The sequence below is a fragment of the Rousettus aegyptiacus genome, unplaced genomic scaffold (assembly GCF_014176215.1).
Source record: "Rousettus aegyptiacus isolate mRouAeg1 unplaced genomic scaffold, mRouAeg1.p scaffold_m13_p_6, whole genome shotgun sequence".
NCBI lineage: Eukaryota > Metazoa > Chordata > Mammalia > Chiroptera > Pteropodidae > Rousettus > Rousettus aegyptiacus.
Window position 1 is genome coordinate 90937540 of NW_023416309.1, and position 27977 is coordinate 90965516.

At 37.5% G+C, this 27977-nt stretch overlaps 1 protein-coding gene and 1 pseudogene across 1 annotated transcript in view; one reads left to right on the plus strand and one right to left on the minus strand.

The window, feature by feature from the left end:
• Nucleotides 1-27977, minus strand: part of ANKFN1 (ankyrin repeat and fibronectin type III domain containing 1) — a 527248-nt gene that overhangs the window by 404752 nt on the left and 94519 nt on the right. Inside the window, exon 3 of the mRNA XM_036222287.1 lies at nt 7228-7325. Within this exon, the coding sequence (XP_036078180.1) occupies nt 7228-7261 (34 nt within the window). The 5' untranslated portion in view covers nt 7262-7325. The remainder of the gene's footprint in view (nt 1-7227; nt 7326-27977) is intronic.
• On the plus strand, nt 23655-23772 carry LOC118604798 (annotated as a pseudogene).

The window sequence follows — 27977 nt, forward strand, 5'->3', positions numbered from 1 at the left end:
AGAAGACTCCCCAGCTATTCTTTCTCACAGTAGTACTACATGTTACAATATTTATTTGTTTATTTGCTAGTTATTACCTGTCTTCTGTACTTGAGGACAAGTTCTGTGCCTATTCTATTTACAAATTTACATCCAACTCCAGCACACAGCCAGGCCCTCAATAAATATTTACTAAATAAATAAATAGTGTAAAAAGAAGAGGTTTTTAGAAGGGAAGCAAATCTGGGTTTGACTCTTGCTCTACATTTTAATAATGTGAACTTGTACACATTTTAACTTTGTTTTTAGAATATCTATCTTATTTTTTAATTTAAGTATTGGATATCTTTTTAAATATATTTTTACAATCTGAGCTCTAGTCTTTCAAGTTATAAAGTGGAGAATACAGATTGTAAAATTGTTGTAAGCATTTGGAACATAAAGTGTGCTCAACTTTTTTCATATCCTTCACCCTCTCTGAAGATCATGGAGCTAGGGGTTGGAGAAAACAAATGGAAATGAGGGGACAGCCAGGATCTCCCCTTTCCCTGAGAGCTAAGTAAAGTTGGTCCTGAGTGTGACCCAGATATCCTCGGAGGCAAGAATCACCCATCACCGGGGTAGAGCCATCCCTCAATGAATCTAAGTCATGATATCGCTCATTGAAAAGAGTTAGGCTCAGGAAAGGAAAATGAGAAAAATTTTGTTCAACTTACAGTCCAGAGTTGAACTACAGGTTGACCCTAGAAAAGTCTCTTTGTCTTTTAGAAGTTGGATTTCTGATCTGTAAAATAGGAATGATGGAACATTCCTATTTTTATTATTACATCTAAGTTTATTATTATGATTGAAGGGCAAGAACCTTGTAGCATGCTTATCACAGTGTCTGGAAAACGCTTCCATATTTTTCAGATTTAAGTTGGCTTCTCTGCCCCCTCATAACCATAAGGATAGGAGTATAGCTTAATTTTTACAATATTTCACTGTAAATTGGCAGTAAATGCTCTGAAGAGTGATAGTGCATGAACTTTTAGGCCTATAATTCATTGCATCAGTTAAATGAGTGGCAGCAGTAACACCAATAATAATAATAATAATAATAATAATAATAATAATAATACTCCCTCTGTTCTCTGTATTTTTGTCAAAGCTTAAATAAGACTTTTTCAATAGATACTTGACTTTCAGTTAAACAAGCGCCTGGTCAATTTATTTTGTTAACTCAAGTTGTATGTCCATGTATTTTTCTGAATTCAGTGAATTTGCTACCACCGCAACTGCTGGTGAAAATGACCAAATTTTGCCACCATACTCCAAATTTAGTAATAGATCACGGCATTTAGATATTTCTTCAGGGAGTATTAATTGTAGGGGGAAAGTGACGGCATCTTATTTAGGTTGTCTAGAAAGTCAAAGAAAGATTATAATTTATAGTTACTATGGTAGCTAATTATACCTTAAAAGATATGCCAGTTGCTTTAAAAAAAAAAAAAAAGACTTTGATCATAGATGAGACCCTTTTTGGGGAATCGGAGAAAATAAGAAAGTGGATTTTGTGAATTTGCCATCTTGAAAGATGCCTGGATACCTTGACTGAATCTCTCCTTAGTAAAAGGTCAACTGAGATTGGTTTCCCCAAAGTGCTAAAGTTCATATCAAGGTTCAAATAGCATGGGGACAATATCGTTAAATGTTAACCTGTGTATTTTCATCTGTACTCTCTATTTACTATATGGGTCTCTTTTATTCAGGGAGGTGGACATCATTCCTCAAATTTTGGCTTTTAAGCAAAAGGCTCAGTCCAGGTTACACTAGGACAAGACAGATCTGAAAAATATGCCATTAGACAGTACTAGTTTTCCTGCCAAACACTTCGACCACTCCAGAAGTCTAGATAAAGATCTTCTGAGCTCAGGAGGTAAGAAGTGTGGGAGAAGAGAGAGAGTTAGAGCTGGGTCTGGAAGGCTCTTTACTATGGTTTATCCCTTTGGACTGAGTCCAAATCCTGGGAGGGGTCAATGAGAAAAGAGATTTGTGTTTGCTTCCTTATTGGGGCCTGGGAAAATCAGCAAGGTCTAGGAAGACATAAGCTAGTCCCTCAAGTCTCGTATCATCCCAGAATGAAGGGAAGATATTTGAAAACTCTCTTGACAGAGTAGCAGAAGGCTGAAGGAGGGCGGTGTGGCCCCAGATGGATATTGAGAACGGTGCAGTTTTGACCAATGGCTGGAGAATATTGCAAAGCTGGACAGGTACCAATGACCAGTGACCAGATAATAATCTCCCCACTTCCTATGTCCCCATTTCTTTAGGTTTCTAAAATCTCTCCAAATTGAGATTTGCCAAAAGGGGGAGTAAATTTTAATTTGAATGAGTTTAAATTAAATGCCTATTAAAACTCATTGGTTAAGAGTACATTTTCATTTTATAAACTATGTAACTGTCTAACCAATGTACTATAAACTTGAAACTAATAATAAAATAAAATTACAAAAAGACTATATTTTTTGTCATAAGAAGGACTGTAGAAAAGTAACAAATTGCCTTTTTTGTTTGTTTGTTTCTTTCTTTGTTTTGCACACCTGGATGCATACCTACTGAGTAAGCATCAATCCTAGTGGGCCATTTATATCCATTAAAAAATCCACAGCCCAAAGTTGTAACGTTCATCACATTACTTCAAAAAAATGTACAGGGGATCCAGGCAGCCCATCCTTATCCTCATTATCTATCCAGAGATACTTCCATAAAGCTGAGTTCTCTCATATCACATCCTAGCTAATGTTTCTGATGTGGTATTGAAGGTTTAGAGAATAAAAACTAGATTTCTTAATGTCATCCAAAATTCTCAAAAATCAAACCCCATTTTACTATCCAGCCTTGTAGAAAACCTCTCAGAGTGGGTTAAAGTTCAACCACAAAGGTCCAACCACAAAGGAAGGACCCCATCTTGACCCTGTCATGAAATTTCACTATCCTCTGTCTTTCTTGATTTTGTTCCCTTACTTTGCCTCTACCCAACTCTTTCTTAACATTTCTAAGCATGGACTTTGGAATCTAATAGACATAGGTTCAAGGGTTCAAAATTTGATTCTTCCAGTGACTAGCAAGGCAACCCTCTCATGTCAACTTATATTAGATACTAATGTATGGGGTGATTCTGAATTACATTTAGATAATAAGTTAAAGATTAGTTAGTGCATGGTACCTAGCACATGGTAATGCTTTAAAAGGGGTGGGGGTAATTATTCAAATTAACAGTCCGAAACAAATATTTCTTATTTAATGATAGTCATTTATTTATCTGGCTCACTAGGCAGGTCATGAGTTCCCTGGTGGCAAGAACACTGTCAAAATCTGTACTGTCTGTTGCTTACCAGGCATTCTGTAAATGGCAATGGAATACAAGTTTAGATTAGATTAGTATTCAAAGCTCAGTTTAAATTATCTGAGTTTTAACATACCTGACAAGTCCTCTTGGGCAGAGGTCCCCAACCCCTGGTACCAGTCTGTGGCCTGTTAGGAACAGGGCTGCACAGCAGGATGTGAGCGGCATTCAAGCAAAGCTTCATCTGTATTTGCAGCCACTCTCCAGGGCAAGCATCACCGCCTCAGCTCCACCTCAGAACCTCCTCTAGGTTCTCATATGAGCACCAGTCCCTGGTGCCATAAAGATCAGGGACTGCTGCTCTTGAGTACCCCAGGCATAATTAACGGCTCCTTTCTCTAGAAGCTGCTAATGCTTCCACAGGCCTTTTATTTCAATTTGGCTTGTTACATGTTGTTTACATGCTTTTCTTCCAATTACTTACATGGCACTTATTTAAACGTCGATAAAATATTAGATTACTGAAAATGTATTTTCTTTATCTGGTTTGTTGAACCACCCTTTCTTTAACTTAAAACTAGCCCTAAAATTAAAAACAGAGCCTAATACATAATAGATGCTCCCTCAACATTTGCTAAGTTATGCTAAAAACCTCAAATCATCTTTCCTAGTGGTAGTGAGTCAATAACATCATGTCTGTACTTGAACAGTAAAGCAGAGCAGGGAAGTGGCAAATTGCTGTGTGCAGCTGAGTAGAGTTGTCCTTGACCCCGCAGGACAGCTGGGCTCAACATGAGAGGAGAGCTTTCATTTTTGATCTTCAAGATAACATTTTAAAATATAAAGAAAAATACTTTTGAGATAATGTGCGTACTTTCCTTTCAAACATGCCATGAATCTGAGGCCCTTGGATCAAGAATCACTAGACCTACTTACTAAATAAAGACAGTCAGGCTTTTGGAAAGCCAACAGAGAGGGATATAGAGCATGGAGCATTAATAAGAGTAAAACTTACTCCAGCAGAAAGCAGCAAGAATTAGTCCAGAAGTCTCGGCCGTTTGTCTCCAGTAGGCCAAACCACACTAACTTCAGTTTTCATCTTGCTTCCTGTACCATTGCCAAGTATTAGTCGTCCCAGCTATCTGATGTAAGTGGGTGCTAAACAGATATTTGATCCAGGATTTGTGATTTCCAGGGCTACCTGCTCATGCTAGCACATAGCTAGCTGAGATGGGGGTTTAGCAAGTTTGTTCGCGTGGAAAATGTGCAACATAAATTAGCTGTGGAGAATATAAAGGGAAAAAAATTGTACTACATTGTGCCTGGAATTATAACTGTCCTTTCACTGGGTCCTCTATCAATTCCTTCAGGCTCAGGAAGAATTTGGTAGATATATCAATGTATTCTCCCTCGACCTTCCACCCCACACTCATCTCTCTGAACACCCAACCTGATTCTTTCTGCACAAATTCTTATCGCAGAACTGAGCCACCAGAATGGGTTGTTTTATGATGTAAATGAAAGCGTTTAGGACAGGGGCCTATGATGCCTGCCAGGATGATGAGAACTCTTCTCCAGAACCCGTCCCTGCAATCATCAGTGCTTTCCGTATCGGTAATGAAACTGGAAAGGCTGCTGGAAGAGAAAACTCCAGGCCCATGTGCATCCCAAGGGACTACAATGCTCTATAATAAAATTGTCATGCGGACCACATGTATGTGTTTGAGAAAAGGCGTGGTTAGCCCAGTCACATCACCTTGGTTTTAAGACTATATTAAAGTGTCTAATTCTGGGAAGATATGCAACATACAGCCTGAATATATAAGAGTACATCACTAATTTAAAACCAGTTAGCACAAATTGTGTGAGCGTGTGTGTAAAAAGGTTATTGTGTTTCATCTGTGCCTCAGTTTCCTCTACCACTGTATCTGGGAATACTTTTGTTGGATGGCATAGATTGGACGGCAGAGGTTCAAAGTCGATGGGCTAAAGCAAAACTGTCAGAAGTGTCCATAATAATGTTGAGAGGGGAAGTGGAAAAGGGATCAAATTGCGAAAAGGAAGGATGGTCAAGGGAAAGAGATATATAGAACAACTCATTAATCCTTTCTTATTGATCTTAAACTCACCAAAGCTCACGGTGGGTGGATATTATTAAACATACATGTTGTCTGGAACCTCGCCCATTCATGTGAGCACAGGGCTTATGGCATTGGAAGAGGAGGTTCACACAAACAGTTCAGGAGCTCAGCATCCCATAGTAGCATGACCTCTGCTGCTCATGTTTAAGTTTGTTTTCATTTAGTTTCCCAGACCCACCAGGCAGAAAAGCTCCAAAAGGTGATGTGACCACAAAGAATATAGTACAGTTTGACTCACAAAGGATTTGACCTAGGAAGGCAGCAACCAGGATTTATCAGGGACTGCCAGGTTTCAGCTCACTCTCTATATACTACTGACCAGCAGCCATGCCCACAAGGGCAGCCAAAGAGGAAACATGCTAAGTGGGGCTAGGAGAAAGACTTGTGATAATAAATGCAAGGCCATAACTATAAGAGCTTGACTAGGACTTAGATATCACTGTGTGCAGTGCGACCATAATCTCTGATGGCCTGGGGCAGCTCTCACACACATCAGTTGCTCTGGCATAATTATTAATAGCATCTACTGTGATTTCCATGAATGTCTTGGTTTGGTTGACAAATTATCTAGTCACCTATTCATTTGGCAAATTGGAAATCTGAGGCCCGAAGAGGGAAGGGGAATTAATGGCAGTGGATACAGGATTTAGAATTGATTATAGGTTGATCCACTATGACCAACAAGAAAAAAAGCAAAACAAACAAACACAACCCAATCTCCTCTGCCCATTCCGTTAAAGCTAGCTATTTTCTCTATCTACCTCTTTGACTAGATTATAAATTCTTGAAGGTTAAAGTCTGTGTCTTAGCATCTTATTTCTCAATGTCAAGCACCTATCAGGCATTTAATAAATATTTATTGGACTGTTATTAACATACTTTTCACGTACATTAGCCTATTTGATTCTCCATTGGCAGTATATGGTGGATAATATCAAATAAAGATGAGAAAAAGGAAAGTCTGGAATGTTAAATACTGAGGAATTTAATAGCAAAACCACTAAAATCCAGGTCTTCAATGCTTCTTTCCGTTACATTATAGTCAGTGTTAAAAGGAGTCTAAATGTAGAGGAAATGTTTGTTTAGAGGGATGGAGCCCGGAAGAGAAGGAAAATGTGGTAGACAGAGAAACATCTCTGTGGGCTCAGAGATTGACTATTGGACCAGCAAAACTGTTTTTTGGGGCACTGTATTTCTTCCAATATGGCTGGTCCTTTGAAAAAAGGAAGCACATCATGTGCCTGTGGCTGGTGGGAAGCAGAGGTTTGGGATGCTGCAAGGGCAGAGGTTCAAAGTGGATGGGCTAAAGCAGAACTGAATGGACCTACAGTGCAGCAGTTAGCGTGGGTCAGCTAACAAGGGTTTTCCCCTCACAAGGACTTCCATAAGATGCACCAGGGCCCCATTCAAGAAAGGATCAAGCCTGGCATTTTCATAGCTGTTTACTTTCTTAAAAATTAAAGCTTAGCATTTTGAAAAAATGTATTTCTTGGAGACAAATATATTTTGGCCCAACCCACATCCCACTAGAACTCACCACACAAAGTTTCCAGTTCCATCCTCAGGCCACAGCACCACTGTACCATGAAGGGCGATATTTTATTTATTTAATTTCTATTTTTTAAAATTCTCCTGTTCTAGCTACTTTAGCAGCCAGTTGGTTTACATTCTTTTTTTTCTGGACATTGTCCCCTTTCCTTGCACTCATTAAGTACATGCATTGTTTGCTTACTTTCGTGAAAACTTTTTTTTTTTTTTCAATCATGAAATAAACTTTACCTGACTTGGAGCTATAAATGCCCCCAGGAATCATCGAGAGCCTCCCTGACTTCCTCCTGGCCCAAATGTCATCACCATTCAGTCGACCATAGGCCACCCTAGAAAAGAAAAGATATGCACTCTTTTTCAGGTCAGAGGTCACCAAATGGTAGAGAGGCAACTTTCCTCCTTCACCTCGAAGTGTCCAGCGTAAATTGCAGTTCTTTTTCCTCTCCTTGCCACCATTCCCCATAACTGTCTAACAATCCAGTGTAGAATTATTAGAATAAACAAGAAAAGAATCCTAGTAAAATCTCACACCGTAACTCAAATTCCAATCTTCAACAACTGGTACTAAGAATTTTCCATCTTGAAGGAGACTAAGAACAGGGTCTTTGTGTTATTCCTCCTGGGCAGTAGAGGGCACTGTAGGCACACACTCAAAGAAGGCCTTTTTGTGCCTCAGGAGTCTGACCACAGATAATAGAAATAAACTGTGGTTGCTGTCCCCACAAATGCATCATTCTCGTCAAGTGGTCCCCATGGTTCATCTGGTTGCCCTGATTCCACGGAGGCAACAACAATGACAACGATAATAGCGGATTACTCATTCAATTATTTTCTTCTTTCAAAAGCAGTCCACTTTGGTGGTGAAGGATTCTGGATACATGCAGACTTTCTCTCAAATCCCGAGCCAGCTATTTTCTAGTTGTGTGACCTTGTGACCTAACTTCTCTTGAGTCTAGGTTTCCTCATTTGGAAAGTGCATCATTGTAAGGATCAAGTGAGATACTGCAGATGGGTGCCTTTGTCATAGAAACCAGTTCACAGTAACGGCTGTTATTATACTAGTTTTGCATTGTAATCAGGTGTGTGGATGGCCATGCCCAAGCCCAGACTCTTTCGTGTTCTCGTTACATTCTCCTATTTAAGACTTTGCTTGCCCAAGTCACACTTTGGTACTAGGAATATTCTCGTGAGAGGTGCAAGAGAAGTGCTGCAGGGCAGAGATTATTTTGAGAGGGCAGAGAATAATCCAAGCACAGGGATCCTCATTCTCACTGCAGGCTCAGAATTCAGAGTCAGCACGGAATCATGCGGAGTCTCACTAAGGATGATATTATGGGTATGCAGATTGTAAACTGCAGATCTTCTATGGAAAACGACAGCCAGAGGTCAAATCTGACCCCCACTTTATTTTATAAATAAGGTTTTATTGGAATACATTCAAACAATATCTATTGTTTATGGCATCTTTCATACTACAGTGGTGGAGCTGAGTAGTTGCAATAGAAACCATATGGCTCTCAAAGCCTAAACTATTTATTATCTGACTTTTACAGGAGAAAAGGTTGCAAACTCCTATGCTTAGCCTTTGGACCTAATTAACACCTTGTACATACTAGATGCTCAGTGGTAGATGCTCGTGTCAAATGGATAGATTAATTAATGAATAAATAAATGCTCAAATACCATTCAAAATATTCAAACATTAATTTAAAGGAAATCAGAATGGAGAAGTTAAAAAAAAAAAAAAACCCTTAAAAAGGGCAACTTAGTTTCCAGTTTCTACTTTGCCCTGGTTAGTTTGTGTGGCCCTAGATCAATCATTTCCTATCTCTGTATCTCAGTTTCCTCCTCTATAAAATTGGAACCCTGGCCCATTTTACCAGGGCTGTAATGAAGAATAAAATGAAATCACAAACAAAAAATCATCTTGCCCATTTAGAAGCTAATCAACATTAGAAGAAAAAGCAAGGAAAAGAAGAAATCCTTTGCTTCTGAATAAAATATCTGCCCTGTCACAGAGAAGTAAACAGAGTAATTCATACATTTAACTGGCAGATGCCATGGAAAAAGCTTCAAGGAGCATTCTACACAAAGACTCCCAGGCTAGTTTGTGTTCAAACAAACCAGACAGCCAGCCCACAGCCTGAGCCAGGAGCCAGATATTTCAGACACCATCAAGGCTATTCCACATGCGGCTGGAGTCAGGCCACAGGAAGTCCTTGGTGTCAGCTCTCTAGAACCTAGCGAGGCTCCAGTGTTTTCTTGATCCTGTGTAGACTACTACTCAGATAAGGTACATGGAGAGAAAAAAGGGGGTCTTCCTTCAAAAGGCTGCTGCTGTCCCAACTAAACAAGCACATACAGCTTGTTTGAGAGCTGCCAGAAATAAAGTCTGCAGACCAACGTGCCTTTTGTTTCCATTTTCTTCTGGGGTGGGGTTAAGGTGGGGTGGAGAGTCTATCATAATGTTGACCTTGGGGGATGCGTTGCCACATCTCCAACCAGAATTCATTTTATAGTGTGTGGAGTTTTATGGACCAATTTAACATGGGAGAGGAGACGAGAAGGCTGATGTGTGAACTGAGTTGAAGAGTCATAAATTCAAAGGAAAATTATTCTAGAATTATAAGCCCCGCTTACCAGTGTCCAAGGGTAATAGCCACTGTTGTGGCAGGGGCTGGACTTCCAAAGTTATTTCAGGGGCCATTTGTAGGACAAGTACCTTTTTATTTCATTTGAGTAGGTAAATATTTTTAAATGGGGTCTCCTAAAAACATTGGGATCCAGCCAAAGTCCCCAGATTGTGGGAACCCTGAACATCCAAATACTGTCTTTTCCAGGACTGTTCATTCAAGCAGTCTAAAATCTGACAAAATGACTTACACTTTATCTGCATGGAATACAACCAGACTCACTGTTTGGTTTGAACTCGAGACCTGAAGAGATTTCTAAAAACTTTTTGATTATGAGGCACTGGCTAGGACTTAACAAAGATAAATTCCAAAGTTCCCACATGGTATATAGAACAGGGGGGAGGGGGGAAGATGTTTTGATGAAAATCCAAAACTTTGTCTCTGTTTATAAAAATAGCTCAGGAACCCTGTGTGGACATTTTTATAAAGCATTACATAAAGAACAAAAATAAAAGGACTGAATAAGGCAGAATTGATCCAGCCATCAACATACACAGCAGTTCTCTCTTCCTCATATTTCTAAACACCCGGAAGGAGAAATACCTAAGACCTTCCAGGATTGCAAGAGCACTTGGAAAGGCGCAGAACATTACCCCCAACACACTCCCCTCCTCAGAATACCTGCTGCCTGTGACCGTGTACCTCTGGCTTTTCCAGGGTCCTTTCTTGTAGGCATCTGATTTCCGTGGAGTTTTCAACAACAGTCCCACCAGTTTCTCTAAACATAACATCCCTCAAATTTCCTACTTGAAATACAACTTAATTAATATTTTCAAAAGCTACAAAAAGCCCTGTCCCTTCATGTTTGCTGGCTGCTGTTTGACAGTGTCTGGTGGCCCTCATTCAAAATGAATAGTAGAGCTGCTGAAAATCTAGACAGTAAGAAGACTCTTGCTGGTGTTACGATAGCCTCAGGCCTGACTTGGAAAACCCTGTGCCAATGCCCTCTCTTTCCTAAATCCTTGGTTTTAGATTGTTCAAGAGCTGTGAAGAATATTTTGCCATAACCAGAGGCACAGAGTAATATATTTTTTTTAAATATCAACATCTATCTTCATGAATTCATGAATTTTTCATCTAAAGCCAAATGAAATGTTTTTCTGTTTACCTGTGTTTAAGTTACAGGTTGGAAAACATTCAAAGAGCTTGAAATTCAAGCTGATGAGATAGACGAGAGGACAGGGACTATAAGTGGCCATTGGCAGTCATTCAAAATAGGGTGTTCGCTGTATGATGTGTTGAGGTCCGTTAAGAAACTGCAGAAAGAGTCAGTGGACTCCACAAGATTAGGGTAAAGCTCATAAGTAAATCTAAGTTGTGGGTAATGTCCTAGGTTTTAGGTTCTGTGGTTAATTCATGACCGTTCTTTAATTTTAGAGATAAATACATAAAGTAAAAAGGGGCATGCATGGACCAACGATGATAATGTGTCATGAAACAATAATTATTATTAATCCAACTTGGATTGATTCTTCTCTAAATAGGTTTAAAACATGTGGTTGTGTTAATCTGAACTGAGTATTTACCAATGTCATTTATATATGCTGTAAATATTTTCTTCTTTTAACTTTTCTTGTGGAGAATTTTACTAGACATAAATTTTACAATTTTATGCATAAATAAATCTGTTCATTATGCTTCTCTGCTTGGAGGTGTCTCAGAAAAGCTTTCTCTATTGCAAGATTTTAATAACATTTTCCTATATTTGTCTTCTCCTATTCTTCTGTGTTTTGATCTTTTATTTGACATTTAACAAAGATCTATCGAGTGCTTAACATGTGCCAGGCACTGTAAGAGCAGTGAAGGAAGAATAACACGCAAAGTCTCACTCTCACGGAGCTTTTATTTAATTGGAAAGACAGACAACAAGCTCTTCAACAGACAAATAGCACCTCAGCAAGTGCTCATTTCTATGCAAGAAATAAAACAAGACAATGGGAAAGATGAGTTTATGTGTGGGTACTCTAGCTGGGAAGCTCCAAAAATGCCTCTAAAAGAACTGATGCCTAAAGAGACCTAACAGTGCGAAGAGTCAGACTTATAAAGATATGCGGGAAGAGGCGCCTAGAGAGAGGCGACAGCCTGTGCTTAGGCCTTGAAGTGAAAGTGAATCACACATGCTAAAGAGGCGAAGAGAGGGCCACTGTGACAGGAGGGGAGCGAATGAAGAATATAGGTCAGTCAATGATCGGATCAGAGAAGCCAGATGCTGGCTACTTTAGTTTGAATTTCGTTGTGATCATGTTGGGAAGTTTTAAGCAGAACTGATATTCACATTAATATGTGAAGTGAATTACCTAAAATATATATCAGGGGCTCTTACTTCCAAGTAGGATGAAGTAGGCCACAACAGACCAATGACTCCAATGCAATAGAGAAAACAATAAATTGTATTTTTAGATTATATTTTTTAAGATATCGTAGAGATGTGGGAAAATAATGGCTAGATAAGCTAAACTTTCTTTAAAAAGGGTACCGAATGACTAATAAGCCTAAATATGTTTCTCCATATCAGTATTCATCAAAGAAATGAATACAGTATTGGTTATGACAATTATTAACATGTTAGTAGAAAAAAAAATGAACATTGGAGTAAAAATTCCATACAGAATAAGGTAAAATAACTCAGTAAGTAGTCAAATGCATAAAAGACAATAACTATAAATGAAGTCACACCATTTGACACAAAGGGAGTGTTTCTTGGGGTAAATGCATCACTTTTTTGATCAGATGAAATGATCAGACAAAAAAAAAGTCAATGTTTTTGGTGTCAAATTCTATATTAAAAAAAAAAACAGAAATCTTTAGAAAGTATGTAATTTATTATTTGAGGAAAGCTGAATGAAAGATCATACAGACATGTGATCTTTTTGTTAAAAAGAATATCATCTAAAGTAGTTGGGAGTAGAGTTCAAAGGACAAACGGATCAGTCTACCAAGAAGGTTGCCAGGGAACAAGTGGTGGCGATTTGAGCATTAAAAATGATTACTGTTATTTGGAACCAGTTCTGTAAAGGGCGATATGTCTATAATGATGCCTATCCCTCTAAATCCCGTCCCCCCTCCCAAAAAAAAAAACTAACATAAACTATCCTACAGAAATTTCATGTTCACTAAGGTGAGTCAATTTATTGGTGATTTCTTACCAAAAAAAGAGGGGAAAAAAATAATAAGCTCGATTTGTTTCATTGATATGGTACCACTGTCCGAAGCTCCTTGACTGATTCAGGTAGTTAGTAAGAGTGATGGGAATTCCTTTTGTTTTCTGCCTATATTACAGAAATGGTTTTAATGCTTGAACCACTTGGGCTGAAACTAAATCGTAGATGGGAGGTGGAGTATAGGTGTAAACCTCAGGCAGGCCTGAGATTCTGACTTGATCTTCACTCAGTCTCACAGGGGACACTGAGGAAATGTTCTGAGCTTGTTGTGCAAGCTCACTTGTAGCTCGTAAGTGGGCGGGACTGTAACAAGAATAGACCAGGGTTGGGGAGAGAGTATTGAAAATTCAGCAAAAACAAGCTTTTTCAGACCTGGCAGGATCCTCACTAGGTGCAAATGGCAGCATCGGCCGATGGACATCTCATGGAGAACACCAGGGAACACATGGAGCCTGTGGCTTTAGCTGGGGATAAGCTGTGTTTTCTCTTGCTTTGTGTAAAAAGCTCCAAGTAAATGGCTTTCTCATCTTTTGTCATTAAAAACACTAAATCCTTCAATCGTGTCTGTTGGTGTTTTTCTATTAGCCATATCAAAGTCTTAGGGCAAAAATGTAGAGACTTACATGTTTTGCCATTGTGAATGATTTCTACTCTGTTGCATTTTTGAACTGGTTATTTTGATGTAAATTGTATATATAAATATATAAATATGTATGATAACTTAATATGCATCTATACTCTCTATATGTTGTATATATAAATATATATGGATTCCAGATAAATATGATAATTTCTTATACAATTATATGTAGACATAATATATATACATAGTATAACATATGTATAATATATGTGTATGTATATATACACAAATACATAATATGGAATCCAGATGCTTGCTAAATTATTTTACATTGGATAACTTTTAAGTATAATGCCTCTAGACTTTTAGACATATACTATGCACAAAATTCACAATCTTATCTTTTATAATATTAAACATTTTTATTGTCTTTTTGTGTTATCACATTGGCTAGACTATCCAGAACACTTTTGAATAAAAGAAGTGAGTGAGTTTCTTGTGAATTTATTAATAATAAAAATTGCTTACATTTTTAAACACACTATATTAGCTACATGTTTAGTGTTTTACTTACAACTAGTTCAATGCACACTTTTAATAATATGAGGTAGGTATTATAATTTTATAGATGAGAAAACTGAGAGGTTAGGTAATTTCTCAAAGGTTCTGGAGCTAGTAAGCAATGAAATAAATTCATGATTTAAGCTCAGAATTCTAGGTACTTATTTAATATTTTGGCAAAACCTGACTTAGACCAAATCAGGAATACGACATCTGTATTTTTACACAAAATATGTAGAAAATTAGTTCTTAAAGACTTTTTTATTTATTTTTTTCCACTTGACATTTTAAAATATGTTTACGAATTCTTTTCCTACATCAAAATAATAAAGGAACGATGATTAATTAGTGTAATCCTCTAATATGATATATTTGAGACATAAACCCAAATTCTTTAGTTCATAGCAAGACTGGTTAACAGAACCCAAACAGTACCCAAACCAATTCCTAGACTCCTGGAGTTCTTGGGAAAAGGATCATTCAGTTGCAATGGTAAAGATACTTGGTAGTCTTTAGGGTGTTGAGAGTTTGGTGAATATTTGACACAGGGAAGAAATTTTCCCAAATATATGGGAAACTTGAAGAAATGAAGAAGAAAACCTGGACTAGTGAACTTCATCCAAATTCTAGAAAACAGGTTTTCAGAGAAATTTTAGTAATATTAAATATAAAATCAAACTGGTACTGCAGTGTTGATGCAAAACTGCATAATATAACTGAATATTAACTAGATAATAGGATAGCTCTGTTTTTAGTGTGTAACTCAAGAACTTTACAATTATGAAGGCAAGAGAAGCACAGATCACATTCTAAATAATCTTCTTGTTAGTCAAACACTCACAGAGTTCAAAATTAGCGCCAAAAAAAAAAAAGAACCTAAGCCCATTCCAGTCCACAGGGGGCACTGGGCTTTGAGGAGCGGGGCCTGCTCTATCACACTAGCTTTCATTTCCTGTTTCTCTCAGTGGCTCTTAGCCTGAGCCTCCTATCCTCTTCTCAGAACCCTATACTATGCTATTTCTTTGTCAGTCTTTTAACTCTTTCCTCTTCTCTGTGGGGTGGCGTTGGGGATATTTACTACTCCAGGTTAGCCTCAAGAAGGCTATCTTGTTTTGCAAAATGTTTTTAATGACAGCAAGAACTCTGCAACAGTAGCTGATCATTTCCATATTCTAGTTGAAAATGTATTTGTTATGGGTTTGGAGTGTTGAAGAAGCGGCAAATAGGTGAAAAGTCATGGTAAAAGACACAATCTCATTAGAAAGAGTACTGTCTTTGGAGTTAATATGCTTAGATGCAGGCCATAGCTCTGCCAATGACTGGTCTGTGACATTGGACCAGTTTTCTAACTTCTTTGAGCCTCAGTTTACTTATATTCAAGATGGAAATAGCAGTAGTAGTTAGCAACTTCATATTGTTAATTCAAGGTTGACAGGAAGTAATTATGACCACAAGTATGTTAAATATTTGTGGGTGTGTTCTATGTGTCAGGCACTGTACTAGGCTCTGGAAATATAAGAATGCATACAAGCAGATATCCTTTCAAGTGGTTTATTGTCTAGTGGATAAGGAAAATATGAAATGGCCTAGCATAGATTATAGCATGCGGTGCTATGATATTTGATTGAGCTATATAATTCTGAATGAGAGGATTTCTTACGAAGATTTTATAAAATAGGAAGGCTAATTTGAGGTCATTTGGTTGATTCAAGAGATAGATATTAGGATTTTGGATCAATTTCAATTTTTTTTTCACTTTACTTCTTTTAGTAAAGCTACTCTTAGACTTCAAAAGGAAAGACATTTATTTGTGTTTTAAAATTATATCCAGGCTTATTATATTAACAATGATGGTTTATTCTTTATCTAAGAAAGTGATACAGACAATCTACTCTCAGAGGATAATTAACTTTGCATTTCTGAAAAATGAGTTGGGTCAAGTCAGGTAACCCACCTGTCCATTTCACCTTAGGACTAGAAGCTAACAGAATCCATGTTGTAGAATCCCAGGACCATAGCATGTTAGAGCTGGAAGGCACTTTTGTGAACACCTCATCCCACTACCTTGTTTTCAAGTGTGGACAGAAACTGATGCCAAAAGAATCATCCTAAATCCCACTGCTAGTGATTATGTCTCTGTTGCAGGAGCAGAATTCAATGAGAGGCATGAAGATGAAAGACATGCCTCTTAGTTCATTAGCACAATGTCACAATTAACTGAGTTTCAGCAAGGAGGCTTCTTTAATACCAAAAGAATAGAATGAAACTGGGGGAACTATTCCAAATAATATATTTTAAGGATGCCAATGTTTGGAAATCTCTGGGTATGTGTTTATTTGTAAATAGCCACAGGATAGCTATCATTTCCTTCCCCAATTGCTTATCTATAACCAATTAGTTTTCAAAAACCCTTCAAAGCAGCTTAAGCACTTTCTAGCTTTATATACATTTGCTTGGGAGTCATCTCCAAATCCAGTCTTCAAGCCCAATATATATAAACCCTTTTCTCTCCTCTCCTCTTTTAAATGTCTCACTATCCAGTACAGGATGTTTTATGATGTAACCAGAGGAAAGCTCCATTTCATGTAATTCCAAGGAGTTCAGTTTGAACATCTGTATCCACACTCTTGCCAAAACTGTTGATAAGAAAATTGAGATGCATAGATAAATTAATGTAAAGGGTCTGCTGGTCATCAATTCCTTATATTTTTTAAGTTTTATTCCTGTATCATCTTTAGAACCAGGAGGCTGTGTACCTGGACTGAGGTAGTCCATGCTGAGTATTTGGTAATTCCATCATCCAATTATCTTAAGTCTTCAGGGTGTAAACACCTAGTTCATGTATCTTGTTTCCTCAACTATGGCAGTTTTCTTAAATTCTTTACTTATTTGATTTTATTTGCTTGTCTGTGTATACCTGAACAGTGACTTTCCCTCTAGAATATCCCTATAGCTTCCTAGATTCAAAGTTTCTAAATGTCTTAAATGACAATGACCTTTATTGCCCCTCAGTTTTAAACATTCCTTCCCATGGTATAGCAATCAGACATCTTTTTGGTTGCAAGTACAAAATCAACCAACCCCTCACCACCACCACCACCCCCCCAAAAAACCTGTAACACAAAAACTCTGACTTTCTTTGGGTTACATAAGTAAGGTTTAGTTTTTTCTCATAATAAGCAATGTAAAAGTATGTGCTCAAGGGTAAAGCAGTTTGTTATCAAGAACCTAATGTCTTTCAGCCTCTCTATTCCACCATCCTCAACACGTTAGCTTATCAACTTATGTTGTCCAAATGTCATCTGCATCTCCAGGTATCACCTGGATTCAAGGTAGGAAAAGGGCATACCACATCAACTGCATCCATCCCGTTAGGTCAGAAAAGCAAAGCTTTTCCAAAATCCTGAGCAGATTATACCTAGGACTCTTTGATAGTAACTGTGTCATATGCCCCCTCCTAAAAGTAAAAGATTCTAGGAATATTGCTTCCCTGAACAATGTAAGAGTCCACATATCTTATGAAGAATCAATCAAAACCTTATATTGTACCCTTTCTAGGCACCTGAGCCCTGCCATCCTGTCTCCCCTTCAGCAGGTGATTAAGCCAATGAACATATGCGGGTTCTAAAGACATAGGATGTATAGAGGGATAAAATGTTTAAATATGGGAGCATCTATAACTAGTCCCTTTCCTCACTCATCTGCTACCTTGGAGAAATGAGTGAAGGAAATGAATGAGAAAAGCCAAAAACTATGGTATACATAGATTCTTGCCAAGAATGGTAAGAGAACAAGAGTAACTACGGTTTCTAAAGAACTCTATCTTATGCCTCTATAGTACCATTAGAAGCAAATTTTGCCCTAAAAATTAGAAAAGTTTCTGATAATGTTGTATAATTCCAAGTTGCCCAAAGAATAAATTATTAGTTTTATTCTCGTGATTTAAACTTTATTTTTTATGTGAAACTACCTGCCCTGAGTTGCGGTTCAATGTTTGATATGCCATTACATACTTTGTATTTAAAACTTTAATTTTGCAGTCCATCTTTATTGTTTGAGAGGCAATTATTTAATTTTCGGGTCTAAATTTTTTGCAGGGTGTTGAAAAACATGGAGACCCTAAGCTTGTGTCTATAGTGTTCAATATATAAAAGAGTCCCGAACAAAGACATCTTAGAGTGTTAGTTACAAACTTGTAAAATGTTCTAAACGAAGGAAACGGAAAGATCATTACAAATCTAATTGATTCAGGCAATGTAAATAAGTGACCTCACAAGGAAAGGATGACTTGCAACAACTAGAAAACGATACGTATTAGCCAACCAAATAAAAATGTTCTAATCAAACAAAACATGGTAGATTGGGCCCATTGGCTCTTGATCCCTCATTCTAAACCTTAGGAATGTGATGAGAGGTACCTGGGGTTTCACAGAATGTAGCCACTGGGGCCACAGACTTACTCCATGTTTCCTGTGGTCCCCTTTAGTTCATGCTTTGTCCTAGTACCGCATGTTTACAGGTTGTCCACTCTCACTAGAAAACAGGAAGAACTTTGAGGACCTATTATGTACTAATGCCTTTTATATAGGTTACTATTGCTTTTAATCATCAACAACTTTTGAGATAGTTATTAGTAGCTTCATTTTTCCAGTGAGACAGCAATGTTAAATAACTTGTCTGAGGTTGACCTATGAAGATATGGGAAACTCCATTAAGCGTGGCTTTTGAACCCAGGTCTGCCCAGCTTTGAAATTTGTGTTTTTTGATGATATTGTACTGCTTCTACAAACTACACCTCATATCCAGGCCATGGAAGTAATAGAAGTAGTGCCTCAAAGAAGCAACTATTATGCAATTATTTTAGATATGGGATCAAACATATATCAAGAATGTCTTTCAGTATAATGAATCCTGGCAATAACGATGAAAAAGACAAAGGATGCTGGATATTGCTGTTGCTGCTTCTTTTCATTCACATACTTAATCCTCATCTTTCTTAACCTATTAGCTGTATTACACACGGCTGATTGCGCCTCCCTGCAGTGCTCTTGAAACACTTCATTTGCTTTCTAGACAATCACTCTTTGTCGTTCTCCCACCTCATCACTCTAAACAGTGGACTGAGACCTGGTTCAGTCCTTGCACCTCTTCTTGGCTTTATCAAAATGCCATTTATAGGAAGATGACTTTCACATTTATATTGCCAGTCCTGACCCCCATCCTGCAGTCAGGCTGGTAGACTTTCAGGATCTCCTATCTGGAATCTCTTGGTATAGATGTACTTTGTAATGCATTGTCTTCAGATTTTATAAATTTATATACATATGTTGTATGTTACAGAACATCTCCCCAGTGAGATTTGGGGCGGCATTCAAAATTCAAATACACTAATACTTCTTCAGGAAAACATAACTGTTCACACCGAGTTAGATGAACAACCACTACAAATCATCTCATATCAATCAAATCAAGTTTGCTATTGAATGAGAAATAAAATCTCTCTTCCCGTTTTCTTTTTCCATCCTTTCCCTGTTTTATTTTCCTCCATAGCACCTATCAGCACTTGACATATGATATAGTGTTTTTTCATTTGTTTAAGGAAACCCAGTGTAAATTCCGTGAGAACAAGGGCTTTGGTGTTAGTTCTCAGTGCTATCTCCAATATCTACTACAGCACCTGATGTATTTGGTGCTCATAATTACTTCATGAAGGAATAAATGAATCCTCAAATTCAGAAGGAGATGACCAAACAAAACACTTTCCTTTTCCCTGCTTCTGCTGGAGTATCACTGAATGCCTAACCCTCACAGGTTCAATGTTGCAGCTAGTAATAAATACCCTTTCCTGTCACCTTCACTGCTTTAAGAAATATTGGTCAGAACTCCAAGGCCCCTTGAATATTTACTAATGATGTCCCTAGGCTCATTTTTTAAATGAGTAACCTGAAGTCAGAGAGGCTGAAGAACTAGCTCCTGGTTACTACAGATCAATTTCTAGCAGAATTAAGAACAGAACCCAGGTTTAAGAGATCTTTCATGTCATTTCCCTCAAATCTCCACAGATATATAAAGTATTCATGGAATGTTGAGTGGCTCTGAAATTTTAATAACCTGGCTTATTGGACTATTATAAGAAACCTGTGTCCTTTTTGTCACTAAGTAATGAATTTTGTTTTTATAAGAAATAGGGAACTTAATTCTTTTAGACCATAAAATATCCTTTACATTTCTTCCTAGGAAAGGGCATTTCAATTTGTAAAAGGTTTTAAAGTAAATGTATATTGATCAGATCTGGATCGTGCTGTTGTATTTCAGGTTACTATACTTGGAAATAATGCCAAGTCCAGGTCATTATTATTGTTATATAAAGCTATATGTTATATGTATATACACTTAAATATTTGTTATAGTATAACCAAGTACTGTACACATCAGATCCTGCAAACCACTATATATTATACATATACTATATAGTAGTAACACAGTATATTACATGTAGCAATATAAAGTATATGTTATACTGTATATAATACTATATATTATATACCATATAATACTATATACCATTAAAAAATATATATATATGTATACATAAAACCAAAATGCAGAATGTTCTTGCTCTCTCACTTACCAACAACATGAGCTTTAAAAAGTCACTTAATAATATTTCTATTAGTAATATTTTTGGATATTGCTCCTCAGGCAAGAGAAACAAAGAAAAAATAAATGAATGAGACCACACCAAGCTAAAAAGTTTTTGCACAACAAAGGAAACCATCAGCAAAACAAAAGACAGCCTACTGTCTTTTTGAATGGAGGAAGATATTCGCTAATGATACATGCAATAAGGGGTTAATATCCAATATATCAAAAGTCATACAATTTAACACCCCCAAAACCCCAAAAATAATCTGATTAGAAATGAACAGAGGACCTAAATAGACATTTCTCCAAAGAGGACATATGGATGGCCAATAGGCATATGAAAAGATGCTCAATGTCACTAATCATCAGAGAAATGCAAAATAAAACCACAAGGAGATATCACCTCACACCTGTTATTGATAAATCAGTAAACAAGTGTTGATAAGGATGTGAAGAAAATGAAACTTTCATACATTGTGGGATTGCAAATTAGTGCAGCCACTATGGAAAACAGTATAGAGGTTTCCTAAAAATTAAAAACGGAACTACCTTACTATCCAGCAATTCTACTTCTGGGTATTTATCTAAAGAAATTCAAGACACTAATTCAAAAAGATATATGTATTTCTATGTTCATTGAAACATTATTTGCAATAGCCAAGATATGGAAGCAAACTAATTGTCCATCAACAGACTATTAGATAAAGAAGATGTGGCACAGATATACAATGGAGTATTACTCAGCCATAAAAAAATAAAATAAAATAAAATCTTACCATTTGCAACAACATGGATGGACCTAGAGGTTATTATGCTAAGTTAAATAATTCAGACAGAGAAAGGCAAATACCATATGATTTCACTTATATGTAGAATCTAAAATAACAAAACAAACAAACAAACAAACAAACAAACAGAAGCAGACTTGTAGATACAGAGATCAAACTGATGGTTGCCAGATGGGAGGCGAGTAGTGGGGCTGGGTGAAAAACGTGAAGGGATTAAGAAGTACAAATTGGCAGTTATAAAACAGTCACAGAGATGTAAAGTACAGCATAGGGAATATAGTCAATAATATTGCAGTAAGTATGTATGATGCCAGGTGAGTACTAAACTAATCAGGGGGATCATTTCATAAGCTGTATAAATCTCTAACCACTATGCTATACACCTGAAACTAATATGACATTGAATGTCAACTGTAATTGAAAAAAAATAATAATTTTTTTTAAATAAAAGAAATTAAAAAGTACTCCTCTGTACCTCACTTTTATTATGGGAGAAATAATATTAATAACTGTGATATTAGCTGTCTTTATCTCAATGGCTTATTACAAATTAATATATAATATTAATCCTAATTTTGTACTATGAGATGTAGTTTAATAAATCTAATATAAAATGTTAAATGTAAGTATTATGAACCACTTAAAATCACAGACTATGAATCCAGACTGCCCAACCGAAATTCTGGTTCTTCCATTTACTAGTTGTGTGATCTCGGGCAATCTGCTTAACCTCTCTGAGACTTATTTCCCTCACCTATAAAACAAGAATTATAATAGTATCTATATCTCCTATGGTTGTTTGAGGTTTGAATCTATCAATGTATGTAAAATGCTAGAACAGTACCTGACACTTCACAAATGCTCAGTGTTACCATAATGCTATTAAGAAACCACTCTTATAAATAGGGATATAGATATACAGCTAGATATACATGCATAGTCATACATACAGAGCTACAAAGTATTGCATTTATGTGGTTATATTTAGATGTAGAAAAAGATTCATAGCTACATAGCCAGTGAACTCAGTAGCTCTGTTATTTTTATTGCTTCTTAATGGAATGTACTTCTTCCACAGAGTACATGGGAAATATGAGAGTGTGGTTCCAGCAATCTACTATAGTTAAGTTCATATTGCAAATCCCTTAAGTATCACAACCTTTTCCATATTGTTAAAATTTAGTTCTTACAAATGCAGCCACTGCTTGGGCAGAATGTAGCAGCTGCCCAACAGGTGTTGAGAAATATGAGAAACAGGGGGGAAAACTATAATTCCCAGAAGGGAATAGATTATCTTTTAACACTTTATTGAGAAAAAAAGGAGGCAAAGTAGCATAAAGCAAGTAGTATTGTGCCTCAAAAATGAGTTATACATTAGAAATGGAGGTAAAACAAAAGATTTACCCTATTCTGTGAGCTGAACTTTTCCAAGTTGCTATAGACTAGTAGGAAACTCACTTTGTTCTTAGCATTGGATGGGAAGTTTACAATCTCCCTTGTCGTTAATGTAAACCATCACGACAGGAAGTTCTGCATTTGCTGTGAGTCTCTCCTGTTGTGAGTCAATACAATGTTGGTGCTTGCTAACTTAAGACATAGAGCAGAGGTGGAAGCATCTTTCCTTTCCTTGGAGAAACATTATTTGATGTCTTGTTCAATTTAATTGGATACTTTTCTTTAGTTATTGTGTTTTAGGATTTCCCTATAGATCTTTAGCTATTTTGCCTCTCAGAGCTTTATTCATGATATATTTGATGACTGATCATATTGGTTATTTAATCTATAATATTTTGGATTCTGTGTGCCCAGCATTGAGCTAGATACTATTGAGACTATAAAAGAAATATATGGCTCTCATGGTATAGAAAACTTCAATGGAGATTTATATATGTTAAAATATTCTACAGCAAGGCAAGAGAATATATAATAGACAACTTGACTAATTGCCTGTCTTCCTTGCCAGAATTCAATATGTCTTCTTCGGCATTATATCCTAGTACCTATCTATCAGGGTACCTACCTGTATCACAGCAGGCACTCAAATATTTTTAAAATAAATGAATGGGTAAAGGAATGTGATTTAACAAGTTAGTTACTATAACTATAACTATAAATTACACTACTGAAATTTAAACTAAAATCACTCTACTAGTCTAAATAATATAAAATAAAGAAAACAATTATGACAGTGATTGGCTAAACGCTCTTCAAATCTACTTCCTCTCTTGTCCACAGCCATGCCACCCTGAACGCGCCCATCTCATCTGATCTCGGAGGCTAAGCAGGGTTGGGTTTGGTTAGTACTTGGATAGGAGACCACCTAGGAATACCAGGTGCTGTAGGCGTTAATATATTAAAAAAAATCTACTTCCTCTCTCTTCTGGGTGCATAATAGGACTGCCTCTCCCAGCATCCTTTGTATTATGCAGAGTCATGTGACTGAGTTTTGGCCAATGACACGTGTGCAGAACTCTTATATACCACTTTCAGGCAGACCCCGAAAACCTCCTTTGACTCTTTCATGCATTACTTCCTTTATGTGCCTTGTGGATGCTGAGGATCATCTGGAAGCCTTTGAGATCCTAGTAGATGACATGAGCCTAGGTCCCTAAATAAACTGTGTGGAGCAGAACAAGAATGTTGACATTAGGTTGTGACATGAGTGAGAAAAAGACTTTTATTTTTTAATTCATTGCAACCTTAGTCTCTGCTGACCCATACCATGGTATAAATAAAAGATACAGAGAGCGCCATTATTTATAATAAAGAGTAGAAGCAATTTAAATGTTCACCTACAAAAGAGAGTTTAAGAGTATAAATTTGCTCATAATAATCTGTCCATTAAAAATGATGGCTGTCAGTATTTTGCTGCAGAAAATGCTACCAGTTTAATATAAAGACAAGACTGCAATATGTAAAATCTTATGTAAGTTAAAAATACTTGTAAAATTAAAGCACAGGAAATGAATATATCACAATGTCAAATATAGTTGTGTTAAAACATGGATTTATGATTGATTTCTCTATTTTTAATTTTTTCCCCCAATGATATGATGGTACCTTTGCTTTGTAATTTAAAAACAGAATACAAAAAAGTTATTTTAAAAATTGAAGTTAATTTCAAATGATAACTATACAAATCATAGATGTTTTTCTTGGTCTGAAATGGAGGGATCAACTTTCTCCAGAGGGTCAGAGAAAACTTAGCAGGAAGGATGCAATTATCATGGGATCTGGATAGATGAACGGATTGACTTAGCAGAGAGAAGCTAAGTGTGTGACGAGGTAGGAATGAAAGGTTTGGGAATATGAAGAGATTCTGAAACTGCCTAAAAATCTCAAGAGAGGGAACCCTTCGGGGCATGCTGAGAGTTACTCTTTTTCGTCTCTGGGTGCCAATGTTCCATCCTTTCTGCAAAATCACAATTCTTTGCACCAGTATGTCACATGGTTGGGCCTGCTCTTCTGGGAGTAGAGATCAACTTGCATAGGTTGCATTCATCTGTTGAGCCTCCCTTGTAGGGTCTGGGTAAAGTCAGAGGCCAAGCACAGTGCTATTGTATAACTAAGATATTTGCCTCAGACCACATACCTGATCTAATAGAACCTTTGGATCCAGGCTCAGTTTTCTCAGCATTTTCCGTATGCTTTGACTGTCTAGATTTTCAGTAGGAAGTGGCATGTCACAGACTCAGACTCTGTCTAAAAAAAAAAAAAAATCATCTCACAGCTTTGAAGGAATGAGGTGAACATGGAAAATTAAAGAAAACACGATTAACTTGAGTCTTTATTCTGTGGCATGGATAAGATTAGAGACTGAAAAACTCTCACAATAGCCTTTTACAGCAGGCACTGTCTTCTCTGTCTTATAGATTAGACACCTGAGGCTCAAAGAGGCTAAGTGATTTTTCCAAGGTCACACAGCAAGAAACAAGCACAGAGACTGGACTGAAATCTGAGTCAGTCTAATTTCATTTTCTGGGAAGTTCTGATCGAAGCCTAATATAACTCATGATATTAAAGAAAATGAGTAGAGATGAGTTATTATGTAAGTTCAAAAGGTATTCCAAAGGTGGGACTAGTAGCAGGATATGAAACAAAGGGACAATATTTTTTTGTTGTTGTTTTAAATAGATGGATATTTGGGGAAGAGTCTTAGTTTCAAAACAAAGTCCTTGGTTTGTGGATTACTTGGGGAGGGCTTAGGGGCAGCTGTCCGGCATTAGTTGGAAATAGCCAAGCCAGGCTCGAATGATTCTCAAGCTTCCTCTTTCTATTTGCAAAGGCTGGGTATGCCTTTGAAACTCAGGCTTCTAAAGCCCGTTTCTCTGCACACCTGGAAATAAGCTTGTCAGAGGCAGACAGTCAAGATGTGTTTAGCTACCTCTTCACAAGCAAGCATTTTAAAAGGTGCTTCTAATCCATTCAGGCCCATCATAAAGGACAGGAGCCTGCACATTTCCATAGTTACCGAATCAGCAATCGGAATCTCCATCCATTTCCTCTTCTGTTAGACACTGAAGGAGAGGATGCAGCACAAGAGGTGAGTTGAAAGCCTTTCTCTGCTCTACTCCCAACCCAGCCCTCTGTCCTATTAGGACCTTAAAGCCACCTATTTATAGAGACAAAAATAAATCCATGAATTACCTAGAACAATAGGACTGGTATCTCAAAACAGAGAGCACAGCCTCATCAATCAACCAGTAGAAGGGTCAGAACAGCTGAGGACCAGCCTGGTCATTTATATGCTCTTTCAGAAACACAGGTTAATAGTGCCCCCCACTGTACCCAGATATGCACTGATTCCACTCTTCACTACCTGATTAAGTTCAAACTCCCTAGTTTAACATAAAACGCTCAGTTACTGGTCCACAGCCCATCCTTCCAACTTCATCACTCCTCCTTCAACTATAAGACTTATCCTGAGTGCCCCTCCTCCAAGAAGTCTTCCTAGCTCCATCAGATCGTTTACTTGTGCTCACTTACAACACATTTTATTTTGCTCAAGTACAAAATGCTGTATCTTACTAATCCTTTTTTTATCTTTTGTAGTGGAGCGCCCCACATGATGTACTGTAGGCATGCAATAAAGTTTGAGTGAGGTATGACTTCACCTCTCAGTGCTACATATCTCAGCATGTCCAGCTAATCCAGACCATTCCTAGAAAGTGTTCTACATACAAAGATCTCTGTGCTTTTCTGGATTCTCTTCACTTTGCCTGGAACACCTTCAATCCTCCACTCCCCAGGCTACAATTCTGCCTGAAGAAATTGCAGCCATCTCGCACTTCAGCATAAGTGCTGCCCTGTATCTGAAGCTTTCTATGAATCTCCATGGCTGACCTGATTGTCCTTGATCTCAGGTCCCAAATTCTTTCAGGGGTTCTTGTTGGCCCAATGTGTGTCTCACCCATAGACTGCAGGAACCTCTAGGGCACGGACCAAGTCCTGCCCACCTTTGCATTCTGCATCGGTCATGTAGCAGATGCTCAGTACTCTATGTGAAAGTAAATATAATAAAATGACCAGCATCACTCAAAATAAGCTTAAAATGACTTGCCTCTGGCTCCCCAAAGAAATACTGCTTGAATCCTCTACCCACATCATTAAGCAATGAGACCTTGTTTTGACAGCTCACTTTACTTCTCATACTGAGATGCAAACTGCAAGCAGCAGCTTGAAAAGGATGGGAAATGTGGTGAGTGATGCTTTCTCCACCCAGGATGAAGGCAGGGCTGGTTTTAAAGGAGCTGCCATTTGGAGCAGCAACCTAAGATCCATCACTACCCTTGTCCTTGCCAAGCTGTCAGTAGAGTTTTTGTTTCCCATCTGCCTGTGAGAAAAATATGATTTTCTCCTTAGACCTACCTTGGGCTAACATGATCGAAAGCAGGGTAAGGAGGAAAGAAAAAAGGAAAGGTAGGGAAAATTAGCAAAAAGGTAGGGAAAAATACATTCCCCCAAACCTTCAGCTTGACTGAGTAAACTGAAGCAGGAGTTTTAGTTTCAATTGGGCTTTTTCTTTAATTACTACTAAGCTACCATGTGATCTTGGAACATTATTTAATCTTCCTAAACCTCTGCTTCTTTATTTGAAAAGGGTTGGATTGGGGATTAAATGAAATAATACATGTTTTAAATAAAAAGCACTAAGCAGAGTCTAAGAAGATGCTCGGTAAGTGTATATTTTTGTAATCATCAAGTTGCCAGGAGGAAGGACCTAGACAATTGTATCATGGTTGTCTTTGTGACCTAAGTCAGTTTCCCTGAAAGCAGACCCCAAGGTGAGATTTGTGAATGAGTAAATGAAAAAGGGAGTGTTCCTGGGAGAAACCAGCAAAGGACTGGGGAGGCAGGTCAGAGAAGGCGAAGAAGCCAAGCCAGCATGGGATTTTAGGCAAAGTCTCGCTTCAGCCTTCACAGGAACCCTGGAGTGTAAATTACAGCTCAGCTCAGAGGATGCTCCAACTCTGGACAAGGAGGCTGTGCTTTATACTTTCTCATCTGCAGGCACTAGCTAAAGTCACCCAAGGGGGACACATATTCCCAG